The sequence below is a fragment of the Rana temporaria genome, chromosome 1, assembly GCF_905171775.1.
Source record: "Rana temporaria chromosome 1, aRanTem1.1, whole genome shotgun sequence".
In the NCBI taxonomy this organism is placed as follows: Eukaryota; Metazoa; Chordata; class Amphibia; order Anura; family Ranidae; genus Rana; species Rana temporaria.
The window spans coordinates 657,187,488-657,209,993 of NC_053489.1; the positions used below are offsets into that span (position 1 = coordinate 657,187,488).

Below are 22,506 nucleotides of genomic sequence, written 5' to 3' on the forward strand. Positions count from 1 at the left end.
TGGCCAAACACAACCAAATTCCATATGATTTTGTGCATTTCGATTTTTGCTTTTAAATTATTATTATTATTTTTTGAGCACATGAAAATATGTATTTGAAAAAAAAAAAAAAAACATACCAACCTTCCTGCTTGATAAATGGTATAGGTAAAATAACATGCTGGTTCCAAGAATTTTTCATCCTCAATTGAATTCCATGCTTTTTGTACTCTTAGTAATCAAAGGGTTACTACAGTCACTACTGTCTTTTGTACTTTGTAAACTGAAACACATCTCTCTATTTAGGCTGTTTTCGAGGAATATAAATTCCTATTTCAAGGCATTTGAAATCTGTTTCCTCTGCTTGAAATTGCAAAAAAAAGGTATGAGCAAAACCCACATTCTTTAGATGGAAAGAAAGGCTTACATTTTCTAGTGAAGAAGGAAATTATTTTGTATATATATATGTGTAAATATGTTTGTATGTATGTATATATATATATATATATATATATATATATATATATATATATATATATCAACCTCAGGATTAAAGGGGTTGTAAAGGTAAATGTTTTTTCACCTTAATGCATCCTATGCATTAGGTAAAAAAACATCCGACGGTACCGCCCCCCCCCCCCCCGAACCCCCGTTTTACTTACCTGACCCCTCGAAACTCCCGCGCGCGTCCATGTGATCCTCTTCGGTTCCCAGCCTGGCCGTTGATTGGCTAGGCTGGACGGATTGATAGCAGCGCAGCCATTGGCTGGTGCTGCTGTCAATCACAGCGGATGACATAGCGTTCTGGGGGGCGGGGCCGAGTGATACAGTCGGCGGCTATTATGCCGGGAGCGCGCTCGCAAAAGCTTTCCACCATGCGAGCTCGCTCGCATGAAGGTGGGAAGCTTTTGCGAGGAGGAGCCGAGACAGCCGCTGAGGGACCCCAGAAGACAGGGTTAGGGGACACTCTGTGCAAAACTAGCTGCACAGTGGAGGTAAGTATGACATGTTTGTTATTTAAAAAAAAAAATAACTTTGCCTTTAGTGTTGCTTTAAGGACTCATCATTTGCAGTAAGAGTGAAATATTTTGAGACAAGTAAAACGTGTCTCAGCAAATGGAGGCCATCCTGTAATTGTTTAAATGATGCATAAAATGTATATGATGTCATTTTAACTGGATTCAAATACAATTGTCTCCAATAAATATATATTGCTTTTGATATCTTATTGGTTTGTTAATGTAACTTTCAGTATTGCGTATTTATCTTCTGTTAAATAAAGAAAGCAAAGTAATGGTTTTAGTAATTTTATTGCATAAACAAATAATAAACCTTTGTGACAACTATTTTTTGTAGAACCATTTCTGCCTAATCAATCCTGAAAACGCTGCTCACATATTCTATGCATAATGAGAATGATGAAGTGGATTTCCATTCAAATTCAATGTAATTGCAAACAAAAATTCAATAAGAATATTTATTGTTAGGTTTTGGTTTGTTTTACTAATTTACCTTTTGAATTTAAATCTGGTCTCACCAGAATAATATAACATTTGGGAATAAATATGCAACCCACAATTCCCAAACTAGAAGCTATTATAGCAAATATCTCTACAAGCACAGTGTTCTTCCCTGTAACACTCATATAGGCTGGGATAAAAGCGATCCAGACACTGCAGAACACCAGCATGCTGAAGGTGATGTATTTGGCCTCATTGTAATTATCTGGTAAATTTCTGGCCAGAAAAGCCACAAAAAAACTCACAGCTGCTAGAAGTCCCATGTAACCCAGGAGAATTGAAAATGCCAACATAGATCCTTCATTACATTGAATAATGATTTTATCAGCATATAGGTCAGTGTTAGTTTCTGGATATGGACAGGCAGTCAATAACCAAATGATGCTGATTAAAACCTGGATAAATGAACAAAGAAAAACCAAACAGTTGGGTAATTTAACTCCAATATATTTTCTCCAGAAACTTCCAGGTTTGGTGGCCTTGAAGGCCATGTAGACCATAATAGTTTTGGCGAGAATGGAAGATACGGCCACTGAAAAGATGATTCCAAAGGATGTCTGACGAAACATGCAGCTGATAGGTCCAGGCCGACCCAAAAACAAAAACACACAGAGGAAGCTCAACATGATGGAGACCAGGAGAATGAAGCTCAAGTTTTTATTATTAGCTCTGACCACTGGAGTCTCTCGAAATACAATAAAGACACAAAAAATAGCGGATGTTTTAATAAACAAGAAAACAGAAATAACTGAGACTGTGAGGGGAGCCGGGTCATTTCCATAAGACAGAAATTCAACAAGTTTTGGTACACACTGATTGTTATCATTTGGCCACTCCTCCTCTGAACACTTTTGACATGAAGCTTTATCTAAAATAAAAAGTCTACAATGTGAAAAATGATTACAATATCTTTATTTAAACAAAGTGTTTACTAACAGTTGGAAGATAAGACCCACCATTTTTTAAAAGATTATGTTTCCACCATTTCCCAAAGGTCAGATGTCATATGGAAAGGGAGTCATCCTTGCTTCTAATAGATTACAGAAAGATTACACAGTCATGACATCATGGGTATTAACCCATCTAAGGACTTCTTACTGACGTATTTCACGCACATGGGCTTAATTGTAGCCATGCGGCTCTCCATGTTAATCTATGGCCTTATGCCCACCGTGACGTTTTTGAGCTGTAGATGGCTGAGCCGTTTTTAAGCTGCAAAAAAAAACCAGGACCAGTGCGTTCTGAAGCTCCAGCGTTAGAGCTGTAAAAACGCCAGACGTTAAAAAATGCTCAAAAACGCGCAATAACGCTCAAAAACTTTACCGCTGCGTTTTTGAGCTCCAGCTCCAAAAAAAATAAAATTAAAAAAATAAACATGGACAGGCATTTTTAAGCTGTAAAAAAGGCTAAAAAATTTGGCTGTAAAAACGTCCATGGAAATGATGCCTAAGTCTGAGACGGTCAGTTTGGTTTGGTGAAATAAAGTTGTGAATACTCATGATGTAATCAGAATGCTACAACATGTTTTTTCCTACAAAATCGTTTTTCACTAAGTTAATAATTCAAATAAGACCATGCATTTTGAAAAAAATAAATAAAATAAAAAATCTAAATACAGGTGCACACTATATTTAGAAATGATACTCAAGCAGAAGTGCATATATTTTTTTCTGAGAATCATTTAAAATAATCTCTAAGAGCCGGATCACACAGGGGCGACCTGGGATCCGACTTGAAGTCTCCCCAAGTCGTCCCATATCGTGCGGTTGAGAAAATCAATGGAAGTGAATGAGAGACGTCTTAATGTACACTAATGAAGTCGCTCCAACTTCAGAAAAGGTTCCTGTACTACTTCAATCTGACTTGTAGGCAACCTGTACCCATTGATTTCAATGGAAGTTGCCTCAGAAGTCGGATCACTGTCTTAATTGAAGCAACTTTCCAGGAAGATAACATACATTTATCAGGCAAACCCCTCCCTCCCCCCTCCCACAGAGCTGATTGTTGTTTGATTGGCCACTGGAAAGCCTCCTGTCCTGGAGGCGACTTGAAGTTGCCTTATAAGTTGCCTGATGATTCATACAATGCCTGGTCATGAAGGGGGTAACATTTTCCCGGGGCTGAAGAGGTTAGGGGCAAAATAGAGTCTGAAAGATTTGTATTTATTTATAGAATACAAAGCTTCCTGTGAATGGCTGAGAAGCACTCAGCCAGACTCTGTTTTGTTCTTGAAGCAGGATGGAAAATGCTCATCCCACTGTAGCTAAGGCTCCATATAGTTTATACAACACTCAAAGCCTCTGCAAATGAAATTAAAGTAAATTGTTTATTTAGACCAGCTTGGTCCAAACAAACAATTTAAAGTTATATGAAACCTCGAGATCAACTTTAAGGAAATGAAGAAGATAATATTACAGATGTAGCACCCTCCTAGACAGGTGCTAGGTTAAGTAAATTTAGCGGCTTACTTCCTCTGTTCTCAGTGGAGCTGCTTGTGATTACTCTGGTCTACTCTGGTCTACTCTGTGGTCCCAGCCAATCCATGGGGGATAATGCCCAGTAAGTGGCTGGGAGGGAGGATAAATATCTTTAGGCCTGGAGCAGAAGGATTCTTGTCCAGGAGGAGAAGATCACCCCTTCTGGGTAGTCCAGCTGTGGTTTTTTTTTTCATTTGCTCATCGAGGTCCCAGCTGTGCTAGGGAGGGGGAATACTGTATTGAAATTTTCGGGAAATGAATGAGACATTTCCTTTTGGAGTCTGGTCTGAAAAGGTTGTGGGAGAAATGTCTGATATTAGAAGGAGGCATCCAACTATCTAGAGACATTTGTGAGTACAGACTTAGACCTCATACACACTATACAACTTTTGTTGTCAGATTTCCTTTAGATTAACCAAAACCATGTAGTGCAATGGCCTGCCTGATTGCATACAAATTGAAATTCTTAAGGGTTAACCTCATATTATATGGTTTTGGTAAATCTACAGAAAATGTGTTTATCCACCTTTAGACTGTGTGTCTGCCTCCTAAGGCACTTATTGGCTAAAAAAACATGGGACCAAATAAGCGGGCCCTTTTTTTCACCTGTGTCATTAGATATCTCCCCCTCTGGACACTGAATACACTCAAAGCAACAGCGATGTATCCCCCTTTTCATCACTCTTCTGAAACCCAGAGGACAGTCGTCAGAGCACATAGACACTGGAATCTAGAAGACAATCATTTTAAGAAAAAACATAAGAAAACTTTGTAAGTAATGTTGAGCAAACAGTTCCAGCTGAGCAAATGTGCAGCCCACACATTGGCTGTTCGCCTGTTCGGCGAAAACCTGAATTGGCAGGGCATTCGACCATTTGTTTGGTCCGCCGAACGCCCCACAATGCACTCGGCTCCGCACACTGCATTTTAAGCCTTGATTGGCTGAAGCAATGAAGGCGGACGCCGAAACGCTGAAAAATTGCATCTAAGATCCGACGGCGTACGAAGACGTACGCCTGTCGGATCTAACACAGATGCTGTTGTATCTTGTTTTGTGGATACCAAAACAAAGATACGACGCGCAAAATTCGAAATTACGCGGCGTATCAAGATATACGCCGCGTAATTTCTTTGAGGATCTGCCCCGTTCTCTTTTTTTTAATTGTTTATTTTTGTTAGGAAGAGGCCCACATGGGCCGCAACAGTAACAGTAACAATCAAGGCATCACAAGAAAAATACTGGTTCATATATACCGTGTTTCCCCGAAAATAAGACCTACCCCAATAATAAGACCTAGCAGGATTTTCAGGGAGGGCTGCAATATAAGCCCTACCCCGAAAATAAGACCTAGTTTGACGTGGTTGTCTCCTCCTTTTCTCCTGCTTGTCAGCGGGAGATCTCGACCCCCCCTCCCTCTGCAATGCTCGACTTGCAGAAGATTGTACAGGTGGGCTATGGAAGCCCAGAACGGCACTCTCTCCTCCTTCTCCTCCTGCCTGTCAGTGGGGGATGTCCGCCCCCCTCCCTCTGCAATACTCGGCTTGCGGAAGTTTGTACGGTACAGGCGGGCTATGGAAGCCCAGAACGGCACTCTCTCCTCCTTCTCCTCCAGCCTGTCAGTGGGGGATGTCCGCCCCCTCCCTCTGCAATGCTCGGCTTGAGGAATATTGTACAGGCGGGCTATGGAAGCCCAAAACGGCACTCTCTCCTTCTTCTCCTGCCTGTCAGTGGGGGATGTCCACCCCCCTCCCCCTGCAATGCTCTGCGGAGAGCTCAAACTGGCTCGAAAGCCCAGAGCGGCACTCAGAATCTCAAAATGTATTGTGTCAGGTACCTTATTATAGCGCTGCTCCTGGCTTCCATAGCCTGCCTGAGTTCTCTTCCACGAGCCAAACTTTGCAGAGGGAGGGGGGCCGACATCCCCCACTGACAGGAGAAGGAGATCTGAGTGCCGCTCTGGGCTTTCGATAGCCAGTTTGAGCTCTCTGCCGAGCATTGCAGGGGGAGGGGGGTGGACATCCCCCACTGACAGGCAGGAGAAGAAGGAGAGAGTGCCGTTTTGGGCTTCCATAGCCCGCCTGTACAATCTTCCTCAAGCCGAGCATTGCAGAGGGAGGGGGGCGGACATCCCCCACTGACAGGCTGGAGGAGAAGGAGGAGAGAGTGCCGTTCTGGGCTTCCATAGCCCGCCTGTACCGTACAAACTTCCGCAAGCCGAGTATTGCAGAGGGAGGGGGGCGGACATCCCCAACTGACAGGCAGGAGGAGAAGGAGGAGAGAGTGCCGTTCTGGGCTTCCATAGCCCACCTGTACAATCTTCCGCAAGTCGAGCATTGCAGAGGGAGGGGGGGTCGAGATCTCCCGCTGACAAGCAGGAGAAGAGGAGGAGACAACCACGTCAAACTAGGTCTTATTATCGGGGTAGGTCTTATTTTCGGGGAAACACGGTATTACACTGCTATTCAATCAGGGACAGAACAGGTAGCACCGTAATACAGCCAGGCACGTATAGACAATATACAACGTCCTATGTTCCCACTTTGCCTCCGATGTATCCCATACATGGCTATGGTCTAGTGCCCTGTAATGTGGCTAGAACTAACATCGTTCTCCCCTCCCGGGGGGCCGTTCTCTTTTTTTCTCGTCAAGATCCACAACAGTTTTCTCGACGAAAAACATACACACGACCGTTTTCCTCGGCAAAAAAGCTCTGCCAGCATCTTTCTTGATGGATTTTGTCAAGGAAAACGATCGTGTACGAGGCCTCATTTGTAAAACTCAAGGGGGGAATTTATAAAGCATTGAATAGAAACATAGAGGAGAGCTGGCAGAAAAAAACAACAACGAGTCAGCAGAGAAGAGGACATAACTCCTCCACCAGATAACTCTCTGTGCAGCCGCAGATTAGCATGTCTCTGCCAAACCTCTATCTCAGCAATCAGACTGTGAGAAAATTGAGCTTGACACCCCTGTAATAGATCAATGTTGGTCCCAAGTATGTCTGAATCTACTTGATATTGACTGACTCACTACGTCTGTTGGACGTCTATTCCAAGCATCAACTACTCTTTAAGTAAAATTAAACTTTCTATGATTAGTTTTGAACTTTCCTCCTGCTAGTTTGAGGTCATGTTCCTGTGTTCTTGATCTTAGCTTCATAATGAAAATACTAGACATGTGCACACTGAAATATTTTGTTTCGTAATTTCGTTTTCGTCCAAAAAATTAATTTATTTAGTTACTCCCGAAATTTGTTTTTATTTATTTCGTTTTTCGTTAAAAAAATCCATTAGTCCGAAAATCGAAATTAAGGTCGAATCTGTCATTGAAGGCTTATGGGGCCAGATTCATGTAGAAATCTGGCGGGGTAACGTATCCCATTTACGTTACACCGCCCCAAGTTTTCAGCGCAAGTGCTTGATTCACAAAGCACTTGCCTGTAAACTTGCGGCGGCGTAGCGTAAATCTGTCCGGCGCAAGCCCGCCTAATTCAAATGGGGCGTGTATCATTTAAATTAGGCGCATTCCCGCGCCGAACGTACTGCGCATGCTCTGTTTTGTAATTTCCCGCCGTGCTTTGCGCGAAATGACGTCGCACCGACTTGCGTTACGTCCTTTCCTATTCCCGGACGACTTACGCAAAAAATAAAAAATTCAAAATTCGACGCGGGAACGGCGGCCATACTTTAACATGGCTGGTCTAAATATAAGCCATTGAAATAGCATCCGTAACTTTACGCCGGAAAAAGCCGACTAGCGACGACGTAAGAAAATGCGACGACCGTGCGTACCTTCGTGGATCGCCGTAAACAGCTAATTAGCATACCCGAAAAACGCGGGAAAACGACGCGAACTCCACCCAGCGGGCGCCGAAGTATTGCATCCTAAGATCCGAAGGCGTACGAAGCCGTACACCTGTCGGATCTTACCCAAATGCCATCGTATCTTGGTTTGAGGATTCAAACTAAAGATACGACGCGGGAAATTTGAAAATACGCTGGTGTATCAGTAGATACGCCGGTGTATTTCATCTGTGAATCTGGCCCATGGTGTCTGTCGAATGTCCTAAAAAAGATTCGGTAGAATCTTTAAAAAAAAAAAAATGTCGACTCTTCATGTCTCTCTATGTCAAATCTTTTCTCTCTATGTCGAATCTGTCATTGAAGGCTTTTGGTGTCTGTCGAATAGGGTTTTTTCGGGAGCAGTGAATTTAAGGCTTCATTTCCACTGGCGTTTTTACAGCCACTGTTGTTAGGCTTTTTTACAGCTTAAAAACGCCTGTCCATGTTTATTTTGTAAAAAAAAAAAAAAATTTTTGTGAGCTGCAGCTTTAAAAATGCCGCGGTCGCGTTTTTGAGCGTTTTTGCGCGTTTTTGCACGTTTTTGAGCGTTTTTGAGCGTTTTTTAACGTCTGCCGTTTTTACAGCTCTACTCTGGAGCTTCAGAACGCCCTGGTCCTGCGTTTTTTTTACAGCTCAAAAACGCCTATGCCATTTGCAGCTCAAAAACGTCTATGTGGGCATGATGCCATAGAATAACATGGACAGGCGTTTTTAAGCTGTAAAAAACGCTCAGAAAAGTGGCTGTAAAAACGCCAGTGGAAATGAAGCCTAATAATGCTAAAAGTGAAACAATAAAAGTGAAATATTACTTTAAATTTCGTACCTGGGGGGGGGTGTAAAGTTAGCATGTGAAATAGCGCATGTTTCCAGTACTTAGAACTGTCCCTGCACAAAGTGTCATTTCTGAAAGGAAAAAAAGTATTTTAAAACCGGCTTTGCGGCTATAATGAATTGTCGACTCTGGCAATTCAGAGCAAAACCAATCATAAAAAAAAAATAGCCCTTCAGGTCTGGAATGGATATTAAGGGGAACCCCGCCGTCAATTTAAAAAAAAATTACGTGGGGTTCCCCCCAAATATCCATTCCAGACCCTTCAGGTCTGGTGTGGATTTTAAGGGGAACTCCACCCCAAATTAAAAAAAAAAATGGTGTGGAGTTCCCCCAAAAATTCACACCAGACCCCTTATCCGAGCACGTTAACCTGGCCGGCCGCAGAAAAGAGGGGGGGGACAGAGTGCGGCCCCCAGCCTCTCCTGAACCGTACCAGGCCACATGCCCTCAACATGGGGAGGATGTCCCCATGTTGATGGGGACAAGGGCCTCATCCCCACAACCCTTGCCCGGTGGTTGTGGGGGTCTGCGGGCGCGGGGCTTATCAGAATCTGGAAGACCCCTTTAACAAAGGGGACCCCCTACTTGACTGAGTAATTGGCATTCATTCAAAGTGTCGCAGCGCTGAGATCAGAAAATTGGGGATAAAATTGTCTGGTACTGAAGTGGATGAAGTAAACATATCACTTAAAGTGATACTAAAGTCTTGTTTTTTTGTTAAAAATAACAAACATGACATAACAGAATGTGCGCTAATCAAAGGATGGGGAGTGCATCTCCAAACTCCAATACTTTCTCAAAGCACTAAAGCTTGCCCATCCCTTCCTACTAGGGTGACCACATTTCCAAACTACCATTCGGGGACACCCTCCTTTCCAAAAATCAGCTTGTGCTCCAAAGAATCACATCACAGTGATTGGACACAAGAGGGGAGATTTATGATTTGTCCAATCACAAGCAGGGGGCGGGGAGTGTGCTCCTCCAGACATTCCCAGCCAGGAGAAGTACTGCCAGTGAGTAAAGCGGTGATGTGGCGGCCTTTTTTTGAGGTGCATCAGATTGGCTCAGGGGGTGGCTGTGTCAGTTTAATTCCGGGACACTGTTTTGTCCTGGAATAAAGGTACCCGGGACAGACCTGCAAAATGCGGGACTATCCCGGGCAATCCGGGACACGTGGTCACCCTACTTCCTACCTCCTGCACATTCTTTTTGCCCAATAATGCAGCCCATATTGGTGATAGGTCAATAGGAATGTTGAAGAGAATTAGCAGTAAGCTCCTACACTGCTTAACACATGTAGGAATTAGTAGTCAAGTGAAAACACAAACCTCACCATGTTTCCATGTTGGTGGTAATTCATCGAACACAAGTTCCTCTCCATCAGGAGACGATGTATTGTAGCTTCCAATATGTACAAATACAAGTGTAGAATCAAAATGTATTCCAAAACTGTTAACATGATACACTGTGCACATATCTCCTCTCTCATTAAAATATACTTCTTCTCCAGTGGGATCTTGTAAATGTACTCTTCTTAAAAACTAAAAGAAAAAAAAAAAATTGAACAAGACAATACCAAGACAATACCCAGTTTTTCTTTGACTAAATCATTTTATTCGACTAAAATACGACTTAAACTAAAACAATTTAGATGACTAAAATACGACTAAAATTAAAGTGGCATTTTAGTCAAAAGACTAAAATAGGACTAAAACTAAAAGACTAATGCCGCGTACACACGGTCGGAAAAGGGAACTTTTTGTTGGAAATTCCCACATTTGTAAGCTCCATCGGACATTTGCTGTCGGAGTATCCGACAACAAAAATTTGAGAGCTTGTTCTCAAATTTTTCGACAACAAAATAGTTTCTCGTAAATTCCGATTGTGTGTGGACAATTCTGATGCACAAAATTCCAAGCATGCTCTGAATCAAGTACGAGACGGAAGCACTCGGTCTGGTAAAACTAGAGTTCCTAATGGAGATAGCACACTCGTCACGCTGTTACAGACTGAAAAGCACAAGGCTGAAAAGTGCGAATCGTCTCTCACAAAACTTCTACTAACACCTTCCCTTTAATAGTGCCGATGTACTGTATGTCTTGTACGTCACCGCGTTCTTGGCATTCGGAATTTCCAACATTTGTGTGACCGTGTGTATGCAAGACAAGTTTGAGCCAACATCCGTCGGAAAAAAATCCACAGTTTTGTTGTCGGAATTTCCGATCGTCTGTACGTGGCATTTGACTAAAGCTAAATTGAAATGAACACTGGTCTGTAGTGCATGTTCAGACCTCAATACCATAAATAATAACACAATAGATTTGTCACTCCAGCAGTATATATTGGGGTAGATTCACGTAGCTGCGTGCCTAGTTACGGCGGCGCAGCGTATTGTATTTATGCTACGCCGACGCAACTTACAGGAGCAAGTGCAGTATTCACAAAGCACTTGCTCCGTAAGTTGCGGCGGCCTAGCGTAAATGGGGCCGGCTTAAGCGCACGTAATTCAAATGTGGAAGGGGGGGGCGTGTACATATCCCAGTGTGCATTGCTCCCAAGTACGGCGCAACAACGTATTGGTTTCGACGTGAACATAAATTACGTCCAGCCCTATTCGCGAACGACTTACGCAAATGACGTAAAAAATTCGAACTTCGAATCGGGAACAGTGTCCATACTTAACATTGGCTGCGCCTCCTAATAGCAGGAGCAACGTTACGATGAAAACGACTTACGCAAACGATGTAAAAATCTACCGCTGGGCGCGCACGTACGTTTGTGAATCGGCGTAACTAGGTAATTTGCATACTCTACGCTGAAAACTATGGGAGCGCCACCTAGCGGCCAGCGTGAGAATGCACCCTAAGATACGACGGCGTAAGAGACTTATGCCAGTCGTATCTTATATTATATCTTTTCATGTGACAACACTGAAGAAATTACACTTTGCTACAATGTAAAGTAGTGAGTGTACAGCTTGTATAACAGTTTCAATTTCCTGTCCCCTCAAAAGAAACTCAACACACAGCCATTAATGTCTAAACTGCTGGCAACAAAAGTGAGTACACCCCTAAGGGAAAATGTCCAATTGGGGCCAATTAGCTATTTTCCCTCCCCGGTGTCATGTGACTCGTAGGTGTGTTTAGTTTGGTGTTATTGCTTTCACTCTCTCATACTGGTCCCTGGAAGTTCAACATTACACCTCATGGCAAAGAACTGTCTGAGGATCTGAAAAAAAGAATTGTTGCTCTACATAAAGATGGCCTAGGCTATAAGAAGATTGCCAAGTCCCTGAAATGTAGCTGTTGCATGATGGTCAAGACCATACAGCAGTTTGACAGGACAGGTTCCACTCAGAACAGGCCTCGCAAGTTGAGTGCACATGCTCAGCATCATATCCAGAGGTTGTCTTTGGGAAATAGACGTATGAGTGCTGCCAGCATTGCATGCACAAGTTGATGGGGTGGGGGGTCAGCCTGTCAGTGCTCAGACCATAGGTCGCACACTACCTCCTCTGGCTCCATAAAACATTTCTTAGCAGCCGAGTGAAACAGTCCCAGCACGCGGCCCGCTCTGGCCAGAGCCTCAAGATCCTGCAAATCTCCTTCAGAGCAGGCGGCGTCACAACGCGAGAGCTCCCCTGCCTCTATATACTGCTCAGAACTAATGGATGATCCAGGCTCTCCTGCAGGCTCAGAGATGTCCTCCCTGGTAAGAGAACTAAAGAAGGAAATGGCAGGGATGTTCCATAGCCTAGAAAAATCCTTAAAGCGGATGTGCCACGGGAACAAAATATTAAAAGCCAGCAGCTACAAATACTGCAGCTGCTGACTTTTAATATTAGGACACTTACCTGTCCTGGAGTCCAGCGCCGATCGCAGCAGGGCACGAGCGATCGCTCGTCACCCTGCTGCTCCCCCCTCCATCCACGGTGAGGGAACCAGGAAGTGAAGCGCTGCGGCTTCACTGCCCGGTTCCCTACGGCGCATGCGCGAGTCGCGCTGCGCCCGCCGATTGGCTCACACGCTGTGTGCTGGGAGCCGAGTGTTCCCAGCACACAACGGGCGAAAGACGGGATGTGACGGAATGCCCGTCTTTTGCCCGTAGCGTGTGGCCGGAAGTGGGTGCAAATACCTGTCTTTAGACAGGTATCTGCACCCCCCTCCCCCCTGAAAGGTGTCAAATGTGACACCGGAGGGGGGGAGGGTTCCGATCAGCGGGACTCCACTTTAGGGTGGAGGACCGCTTTAACCACTTAAGACCAATATGCAGGTAAAGGACCTGGCCCCTTTTCGCGATTCGGCACTGCGTGCTTTAACTGACAATTGCGCGGTCGTGCGACGTGGCTCCCAAACAAAATTGGCGTCCTTTTTTTCATACGAATAGAGCTTTCTTTTGGTGGTATTTGATCACCTCTACGATTTTTATTTTTGCGCTATATAGAAAAATAGAGCGACAATTTAAAAAAAAATCTATACTTTTTGCTATAATAAATATCCCCAGAAAATGTATAATTGTTTTTTTGCTCAGTTTAGGCCGATACATATTCTTCTACATATTTTTGGTAAAAAAAAATCAATAAGCGTCTATTGATTGGTTTGCGCAAAATGTATAGCCTTTACAAAATAGGGGATAGTTTAATGGCATTTTTATACCATTTTTTTTTACTACTAATGACGGCGATCAGCGATTTTTTTCGTGACTGCGACATTATGGCGGACACATCGGACACTTTTGACACATTTTTGGGACCATTGTCATTTTTACAGTGAAAAGTGCTATAAAAATGCACTGATTACTGTGAAAATGACAACGGCAGTGAAGGGGTTAACCATTAGGGGGTGCTAAGGGGTTAAGTGTGCCCTAAGGGAGTGATTCTTACTGTAGGGGGTGTGGCTGGACTTGTGATGTCATTGATCGTCGTTTCCTATAACAGGGAACAGACGATCTGTAAAAACTCTCACTAGGAAGAACGGGGAAGGTGTGTTTACACTCACCTCTCCCCATTCTTCAGCTCCTGTGACCCGATCGCGGGACACCGGCGGCGATCAGGTCCGCGGGTCCCACGGGCACGGTCACAGAGGACAGGCTGGGCATTCTAAAGGAGATGTACCTATATGCCCATGTGCCCAGCCTTGCCATTCTGCAGACGTAAATAGTCGCGCGGCGGTCCTTAAACAGTTAAAGAAAGAGATAACAGTCGTCCGCTCTGACATGTCTCATTTACTAGAGAGGGTGGAGGAGAAGGAGAAAAGATAAGACTCACAGACAGCTGCCATTAAGCAACTACAGGTCACAGTAACCCGATTGGCACTTGCACAACGTGCCTCTTTGTATAAGTTGGAAGATTTAGAAAACTGGAATCGCAGAAACAATCTGTGCATCCCAGGGTTACCAGAGACAACCAAAGATAGCGACCTAGAACCGACCATCCGCGGTATCCTGAACACTATCTTGGGTAAAATGATAACTGATCCTCTGCGATTTGATTGTGTAATCCGTGCACTACGCCCACGTAATATCTTTGCAGATCAACCCAGAGATGTTATTTGCAGCCTGCACTGCTTTGAGGACAAGAATGCCGATATGAATAAATTACACGACAGTCCGAATATTGACTTTAATGGCGCGGTCATCAACATATTCCCCGATCTCTCCAAAGAGACATTGGAATGTTGCAGAGCCCTAAAACTGCTTCTCAAACAGCTGAGAGCAGATGGTGCCACATATAGAAGGTGATTCCCCTCCTGTTTGATTGCCACTAAAATGGTCACACCTCCAAGCTGAGGTTTCCGGAAGACCTCCCTGCCTTCTTCCATGACATAGGTATGCCACCGGTGAAGCTTCCTGGCTGGCAAGACCTGATCTCAACATTTTCTGCATCCCTAGACACCACGTGGAGCAGAACCCCCTCCAAAAAGAAGCACACTGCAACCATAGGATCCTCTCAGAAACTTGGGTGAGATGCTTTTCTAACGCAACTCTCTTAACTTCATCCTACCTGTTCTTGGAGCGGCAGTTGTCCATAATTTTGAACTTTAGAGGCATTTAATGCATCACTGCCAGCTACTGAACATGGAGATCCCATTGGGTTCTGTTGCTGGACACCTGTTATTCCTATACGGTCACATTGTTTTTGGTTAAAAATTCTATTTTACCTTTTTTTTCCCTATTACTCGCTGCCAGAGGTTATTTCCTTCAGTTATTATGTTAACAGTTTTGTCCTTGCATTGACAGGGCCCAGAGCCCTCAGAACATGTGTTGGTTACTCATTTTGTTCTATGCCCCCCTCCTTATGGGATTGGAGATTGTGAGCGTCTCTTTTGATCCTGCTGTTGACCCCTGTCAGGAGCTACATGGTTCGCTCGTTCTCCCCTCTGCCACGGGGAACACAGTGGCTTGCCGCATGACTTAATACTGTCCCCAGATGTTGCCTTAAATGTTTTAAGTCTATTTTACTGTATATCTATTTTTCTTATATGTTTCGTTTTCTTTCAACTCCCCCCTCTTCTCTCACTCCAAACTCTCACTGGTATAGATGGCTCTATAAGCTCAAAATACTCACGCCGAGTTCTCAATGGCTACTATAAATTATTTCATATAATGTCAGGGGTCTGAACCATGCAATGAAATGCCAACAAGTAATGAGAGAATTAAAACACGCAGCTTGTTCTATCGCTTTTCTCCAAGAAACTCACCTCACACACAACACCCCTGTCAGACTCTATTTATAATCAGTATCCAAAATGGTATTATTGCCTTTCTGATACTAATAAAGCCAAAGGAGAAGCCATTGGGTTCAGATGGAGTGTGTCTTTCCAACTTGAAGAAATTATGACAGATTATCATGGTCTGTATCTTTTTCTTAGAGACCATATAGGTAACACCCAATGCACACTAGCGAACGTGTATAGCCCAAATCATAGCCAACCCACTTTTCTATCCCAAATTCTGACAAAACTGGCTGCCTTTGCTAAGGGAATCATGATCCTTGCTGGGGTATATTAATATGACACTTGATCCCACTATGGACACTTCACAAGGTCGCTTTACCATCCAGTTTAAACGGTTATCCTACAACAGGAAGAGACTCCATGATCATCAATTAATTGATGCATGGAGAATATTATACCCTAAGGATAAGGATTACTCCCTATACTCAAAGACACATCATTCATTTTCTAGAATTGACAACATTTTCATAGATCACTTTTACCTCCCTCTTTTATATTCAGCCTCAATTGGCTCGGCATCAATCTCGGATCACGCACCGGTCTGTATTCGTTTGACCATCCCCTCCCTATCTACTTGCACCAATAATTGGAAGCTTAATGACTCCCTTCTCTCTAATTCGGTGGATGTCTCCCTTCTCGCTACTTCCCTGAAACAATACTTTTTGGAGAACGGGACCTCAGAAACTGCCCCCTCACTGTTATGGGAGGCTCATAAGGAAACAATGAGAGGACGATTTATTGAACTTGGTGCGAGGAGAACAGGGTCAACAACTTAAAAACTTTATTCAACAGGTTGCTGATCTTGATAAGAAACATAAATTGTCTCTACAAAAGGCTCACTTGGGGGCTCTAATGCAAAAGAGGGAACAATTGAAAGCCCTTCTTGACACACAAACCAAAAGGAAGTGCCAAATATTCTTGCAAAAACTGTATGAATGGGGCGATAAACTTGGTAGACAACTCGCACGATCTATACAGGCAAAGTAATCTCCCCCTCTTTTATATCTAAGGTCAAGCTCCCCTTGGGCGAAATGGTCCACGCCTCCCCTCAAATAGCAAAAGCGTTCAGAGAATTTTATGTTAATCTCTATAATGTTAAAGGTACTCTAGCCTCCCTCGCACTCCCTCGCATCTGAAAAACGCAAACGCATCTCTTCCTACCTAAAATAAATGAATGTCCCCAAGCTGCCACGTAAAACCCTCAGGGAGTTGGAAACAGACTTCTCGGTAGACTTCTCGGTAGAAAAATTCCAAATGGCTTTGAAATCTTCCCCATCAGGTAAAGCTTCTGGCCCTGATGGCTATACTGCTTTATAATACAAGACATTTAGCGACATTCTATTACCCCGGTTAATGGTGTATGCTAATTCTATCTCTAAGAGCACAGCAATCTGACCCGAATCCTTAGCTGTCCATATCACCATCATCCCTAAGCCGGGTAAAGATCCCACTCTCTGCGGCACCTACTGCCCCATATACCTTCTAAATTTCGATACCAAACTCCTTGCCAAAGTTATGGCCACCAGACTCCTCCCCCTTCTGCCTAAATGGATCACAGCAGACCAAACTGGTTTCATCCCCAATAGAGAGGCTAGGGATAACTCCTTACGTTCTCTATCACTGATCCACTATGTCTCAGATTCAACCCTTCTGATCTGATATTCTCAACCTCATAAATCGTATAGTGGGTTTTCCTCTCCCTTCAAACCCTTGGACAATACTTCTTCATAACACCACAGCTACCATCGGCTCTTATAAAGGCTCACTCACTCCTCATCTTCTGAACGCTGCCAAGGCTCTCATTCCAGCCATGTGGGGCCAGCCTACAGCCCCTTTCACCGAGGAGCTGGATACAGAAAGTGGAAGACATCTGTTTAATGGACAAACTCACTCTCATAGCTAATGATAACACACCGCAACATGGGCCCAATGGTCTGAATTCAAAAATACTTCATGGTATAAGGACATCCTGCTCACGTCCCCTGCAGACACACAGCCAACTTCTACTCTTTAATTACCCAATTTCTTGTTTATACTTTTTATACTTTGACATGCATAGTACCATTACTCTTTACTAATGTCTGATTGCACACTCCATCGAATGCCAGCTCCTTACTTCCCCTCCCTTTCCTCTTAATCCTCTTCCATTCTTCACCCTTCCCCTCACCTCCCCTCCTCTTTTCTCTATTCTCACTGCTTTATGCTTTATCTACATAATCTCCCCCTCTCTTGTACTTCTTAAAATAGTTTACCGCCCCTGTGTGTCTTCGGGAAATATCTTTTTAGCAAGTGTTTATTCTGTATGTCATTATTTAATTCAATAAACAGATATTAAAAAAAAAGATGGTGTAGGAATACAAAGACAAGTGTGTCTTGCTTATACAGTCAAGCATGGTGGTGGAAGTGTCATGGTCTGGGGCTGCATGAGGGAACCATGAATGTCAGCACGTACTGTGACATACTGAAGCAGAGCATGATCCCCTCCCTTTGGAAAATGGGCTGCAGGGCAGTATTCCAACATGATAACGACCCCAAACACACCTGCAAGATGACCACTGCCTTGCTGAAGTAGCTGAGGGTAAAGGTGGTGGACTGGCCAAGCATGTCTCCAGACCTAAACCCTATTGAGCATCTGTGGGGCATCCTCAAAAGGAAGGTGGAGGAGCGCAAGGTCTCTAACATCCACCAGGTCTGTGATGTCATCATGGAGGAGTGGAAGAGGATTCCAGTGGCAACCTGTGAAGCTCTGGTGAACTCCATGCCCAAGAGGGTTAAGGCAGTGCTGGAAAATAATGGTGGCCACACAAAATATTGACACTTTGGGCCCAATTTGGAAATTTTCACTTAGGGGTGTACTCACTTATGTTGCCAGCGGTTTAGAAGTTTAATGGCTATGGGCCAGATCCACAGAGCAAGTACGCCAGCGTATCTACTGATACGCCGGCGTACTTTCAAATTTCCCACGTCGTATCGTTGTTTTGAATCCTCAAAACAAGATACGACGGCTTCTGGGTTAGATCCGACAGGTGTACGTCTTCATACGCCTTCGGATCTAAGATGCAATACTTCGGCGTCCGCTGGGTGGCATTTTCCGCGTGGGGTATGCAAATTAGCGAATTACGACGATCCACGAACGTCTTCGCGGCCGTTGCATTTTCTAACGTCGTCTGTAGTCGGCTTTTTCCGGCGTATAGTTAAAGCTGGTATTTTTCGGCGTATACATAGACTTCCCATGTTAAGTATGGCCGTCGTTCCCGCTTCTAAATTTGATTTTTTTTTATTTTTTGCGTAAGTCGTCCGTGAATAGGGATGGACGTAACTCACGTCTAAGTTAAAAAAATGACGTCCTAGCGACGTCATTTAGCGCAATGCACGGCGGGAAATTTCGGGACGACGCATGCGCAGTTCATTTGGCGCGGGGACGCGCTTCATTTAAATGAAACCCGCCCCCAACCCGCCCAAATTGAAATCTGCCGCCAGAAATACACTACGCCGCCGTAACTTATGGCGCAAACTCGCTGAGGATTCGAATATACGCCAGGTAAGGTACGGCGGCGTAGTGTATCTCTGATACGCTGCGCCGATCTAAATGTATGTGGATCTGGCCCTGTGTGTTGAGTTATTTTGAGGGAGCAGCAAATTTACACTGTTATACAAGCTGTACACTCACTACTTTATATTGTAGCAAAGTGTCAATTCTTCAGTGTTGTCACATGAAAAGATATAATAAAATATTTACAAAAATGTGAGGGGTGTACAGTACTTACTCTTGTGAGATAGAGTACATAGAAGTAGTTGTGTGTACAAGACTGTAATAAACAAATTACAGTACCTCTTTCATAAGCTTCTGATTTTTCATGAAGGTGCCTCTGGCATTTCTGGACAAATAGAAATCTATATTGTGCAAAGACTGTGCCAAGGCATAGACAGCTTTATACACATGATATGTGGTTCCAAAATCTAAAATGTATTTCTCGAAGTCAGGAATAGCATTGCATTTATGAAGTTTAACTTTATATGTTTTTTCATATCGTCTATTGAAATATGAATTTGATGTTAAGCAATGGTAGTAGTCTGTTAAAATTTGTTCTAGTAAAAAGTCTTTAGTACAATCGGCAGAGGTAACATTTTTCAAGTGTTCCTTTAAACGTGGTATACTTTTTTTAGGTGGTTTAAATAATAGGCTTCCATGGTATGGTGTTTTATGGGGTTGAAAAAACCTGTGCAAAGTCCATGTTGCTGGAACAATAAATGTCTTACTCTGGGCTTTGCATTCCACTTCTATAAAGTACTTAATGAAATATGAAGATTTCCCACAAAGTACAATAACTTGAGAGGATGAATTATTTAGAATCTCTTTTTTCTTATAAATAACATTTCTGTCATCTAGATGAGTTGGTATTTTAATAATAAACTCAATGCAGATATCATGGCTGGCAGCACTCAATATCAACTCCTGAGACTGACTATCTCCATAATCATCATCGGACGCAATGACACCAATCCATGTCCAGCCAAAGTGTTTGAGTAGCTTAACAACTGCCAGGAACTGAATGTGATCACTGGGCAGGGTATGGAAGAAGGATGGGTAGAGTCGTCTGTTGGTCAGTGCAGTATGTGGTGCTCCATAGCTGATCTAAAGAGAGAATAGGAGAATTTTGTTATAATAATATTTCAGTATTAACTATACAGGACATTTAAAAAACTAAAGCAGGAGCTCGCTTTGCCCAACTGAAAACTTTATTTTTCATAGCTTCTTGATAATCTCGTTTTATGTGCCGTAGAGGGGCACGTATGGCTTATCGTATAGTTCCAATGTTACTGAGTATTGCTTTTTTCAGATTAACTGATACTAAATGCAGTCTATCCCACTGGAACACATGTTTAACCTCTTGCTTACTGGGCACTTTTATCCCCTTCCTGACCAGACCAATTTCCAGCTTTCAGAAATTGCGTGGTCATGCAACACGATACCCAAACAAAATTTGTATTATTTTTTTTCTACACAAATAGAGATTTATTTTGGTGGTATTTAACCACTTAAGACCCCGGATCTTTAGGCAGCTAAAGGACCCAGCCAATTTTTGCGATTCGGCACTGCGTAGCTTTAACTGACAATTGCGCGGTCATGCGACGTGGCTCCCAAACAAAATTGGCGTCCTTTTTTTCCCACAAATAGTGCTTTCTTTTGGTGGTATTTGATCACCTCTACAATTTTTTTTTTTGCGCTATAAACAAAAATAGAGCGACAATTTTGAAAAAAAATTCAATATTTTTTTCTTTTTGCTATAAAAAATATCCCCCAAAAATATATAAAAACATTTTTTTCCCCTCAGTTTAGGCCGATACGTATTCTTCTACCTATTGTTGGTAAAAAAAAGCGCAATGAGCGTTTATCGGTTGGTTTAAGCAAAATTTATAGCGTTAACAAAATAGGGGATAGTTTTATTGCATTTTTATAGTGCTGATGGGCAGCACTGGTAGGTGACAGAGATCTCATTCCATATCCAGGGGTGCTCCAGCCCAAAATAACCTGGTCAGGGTCACTACAATATACAAAAACATACTTGGGGGCACACCCTAAAATGCATATTTTTTTTACTATGTTCAGGTGTTTGTTGGTCTTGAATCTAAATGCATTTTAGGGTGTGCCCCCCAAGTATGTTTTTGTATATTGTAGTGACCCTGACCAGGTTTTTTTTTGGGCTGGAGTATCCCTCCCCCTCCTCATTACCTCTTATTAGTGGCCAACAGTGCATAGGAGGAATCCCTTCATTTCTCCCCCACAGAGGAGTTTGGCACCCATGGTTGAGACACTGGATCTTTCATTCTATTACTAGGGTAGGACCCACTAATTCGGGGCACTTTGTTGCAGTAAATGGGATTAGCACTATATGACATATAGTGTGACCAAACCCCGTTTTATTTTCAAATATGTTCAGGTGTTTTTAACTAGCCTTGCAGGATAAATGTCATTTTTGAATGTGTGCGCTATAATCTGTTTTGTACTCCAGTCTCAGACGCATCAACCTCAAGTATAAAGGGTAATGTAGGATCTAGATGTGCCATAACAGGAGCTGAAACAAAGGCAAACTTGAGAGACTCAAAGGCTTTAATGGAATCCGGAGACCAATTGTTTGGGTTGTCGTCCTTCCTGGTCATATCAGTCAGGGGTTTAACCAGAGAAGATAAATTACGAATGAATTTCCAATAATAATTGGCAAAGCCAAGAAAACGTTGTAGTGGACAGAGACCTACGGCCACTGTAGAACTGCAGATAGTTTCTCAGGATCCATTGAAAAACCGGCAGTAGAAATAGCATAACCCAGAAATGTAACCTGTTGACGAGGGAACTCGCACTTTTCCAACTTACAATACAGGTTATTATCTCTCAACCTCTGCAGTACATGGGAGATATCTGTGTGTTGGCTCTCTAGGGATTTTTTTTTTAAATCGGATCGGAGAACAACCTCCAAATGGCAAATACAACAAGAAATAAAAAAAATAAAAAAAATAAAATAACATATAATAAAGCAATACAATACCAACAAGTTTCAGTCGTACACATATGTTGAAATACAATTCATCAACTTGTAATGACGTAGCATGTATTCAACCTATAAATCACCTCAACCGCTCACTATCTTGCCTTAGTCCAAAGACAACATAACTAAAATAAACTCCTCACACATACTATCTCCATGACTAAGGCCTTGTACACACGACCAGACATGTCCGATAAAAAAACGGTCCGCGGACCGTTTTCATCGGACATGTCTGCTGGGAGGTTTTGGTCTGATGTGTGTACACACCATCAGACCAAAATCCCCGCGGACATAGAACGCGGTGACGTATACGACAACAACGTTCTCTAACACGGAAGTACACTGCTTCCACGCATGCGTCGAATCAATTAGACGCATGCGCGGGATTTCGGTCCGCTGGTTAGACGTACTAACCAGCGGACATGTCCGACGGACAGGTTTCCACCGGACAAGTTTCTTAGCATGCTAAGAAACGTTTGTCCGCTGGAAACCTGTCCGCTAGGCCGGAAAAATGTCAGCTAGGCCCTACACACGGTCGGACATGTCCGCGGAAAACTGGTCCGCGGACCAGTTTCA

At 43.2% G+C, this 22,506-nt stretch overlaps 1 protein-coding gene across 1 annotated transcript; it reads right to left on the reverse strand.

Moving 5' to 3' along the window:
- Positions 1 to 1,351: 1,351 nt before the first annotated feature.
- LOC120944003 (vomeronasal type-2 receptor 116-like) lies at positions 1,352 to 21,547 on the reverse strand. The gene is made up of 7 exons (XM_040357735.1): positions 21,395 to 21,547; positions 19,218 to 20,021; positions 17,156 to 17,231; positions 14,653 to 14,768; positions 9,980 to 10,192; positions 4,583 to 4,706; positions 1,352 to 2,367 (listed from the first exon to the last, which is right to left on the reverse strand). The coding sequence occupies exons 1-7, from the start codon at positions 21,545 to 21,547 to the stop codon at positions 1,463 to 1,465; spliced, it is 2,391 nt and encodes a 796-aa protein (XP_040213669.1). The 3' UTR covers positions 1,352 to 1,462.
- Between the last annotated feature and the right edge of the window lie 959 nt (positions 21,548 to 22,506).

Coding starts and splice junctions, on each gene's coding strand:
- LOC120944003 (XM_040357735.1), bottom strand. CDS start 21,547: ATGACCAGGAAGGACGACAACCCAAACAATTGGTCTCCGGATTCCATT. Junction 10,193..14,652: donor AACTGCCGCTCCAAGAACAG/GTAGGATGAAGT, acceptor TTTTTCTTTTAG/TTTTTAAGAAGAGTACATTT. Junction 2,368..4,582: donor GGAGATATCTAATGACACAG/GTGAAAAAAAGG, acceptor TTTTTATTTTAG/ATAAAGCTTCATGTCAAAAG.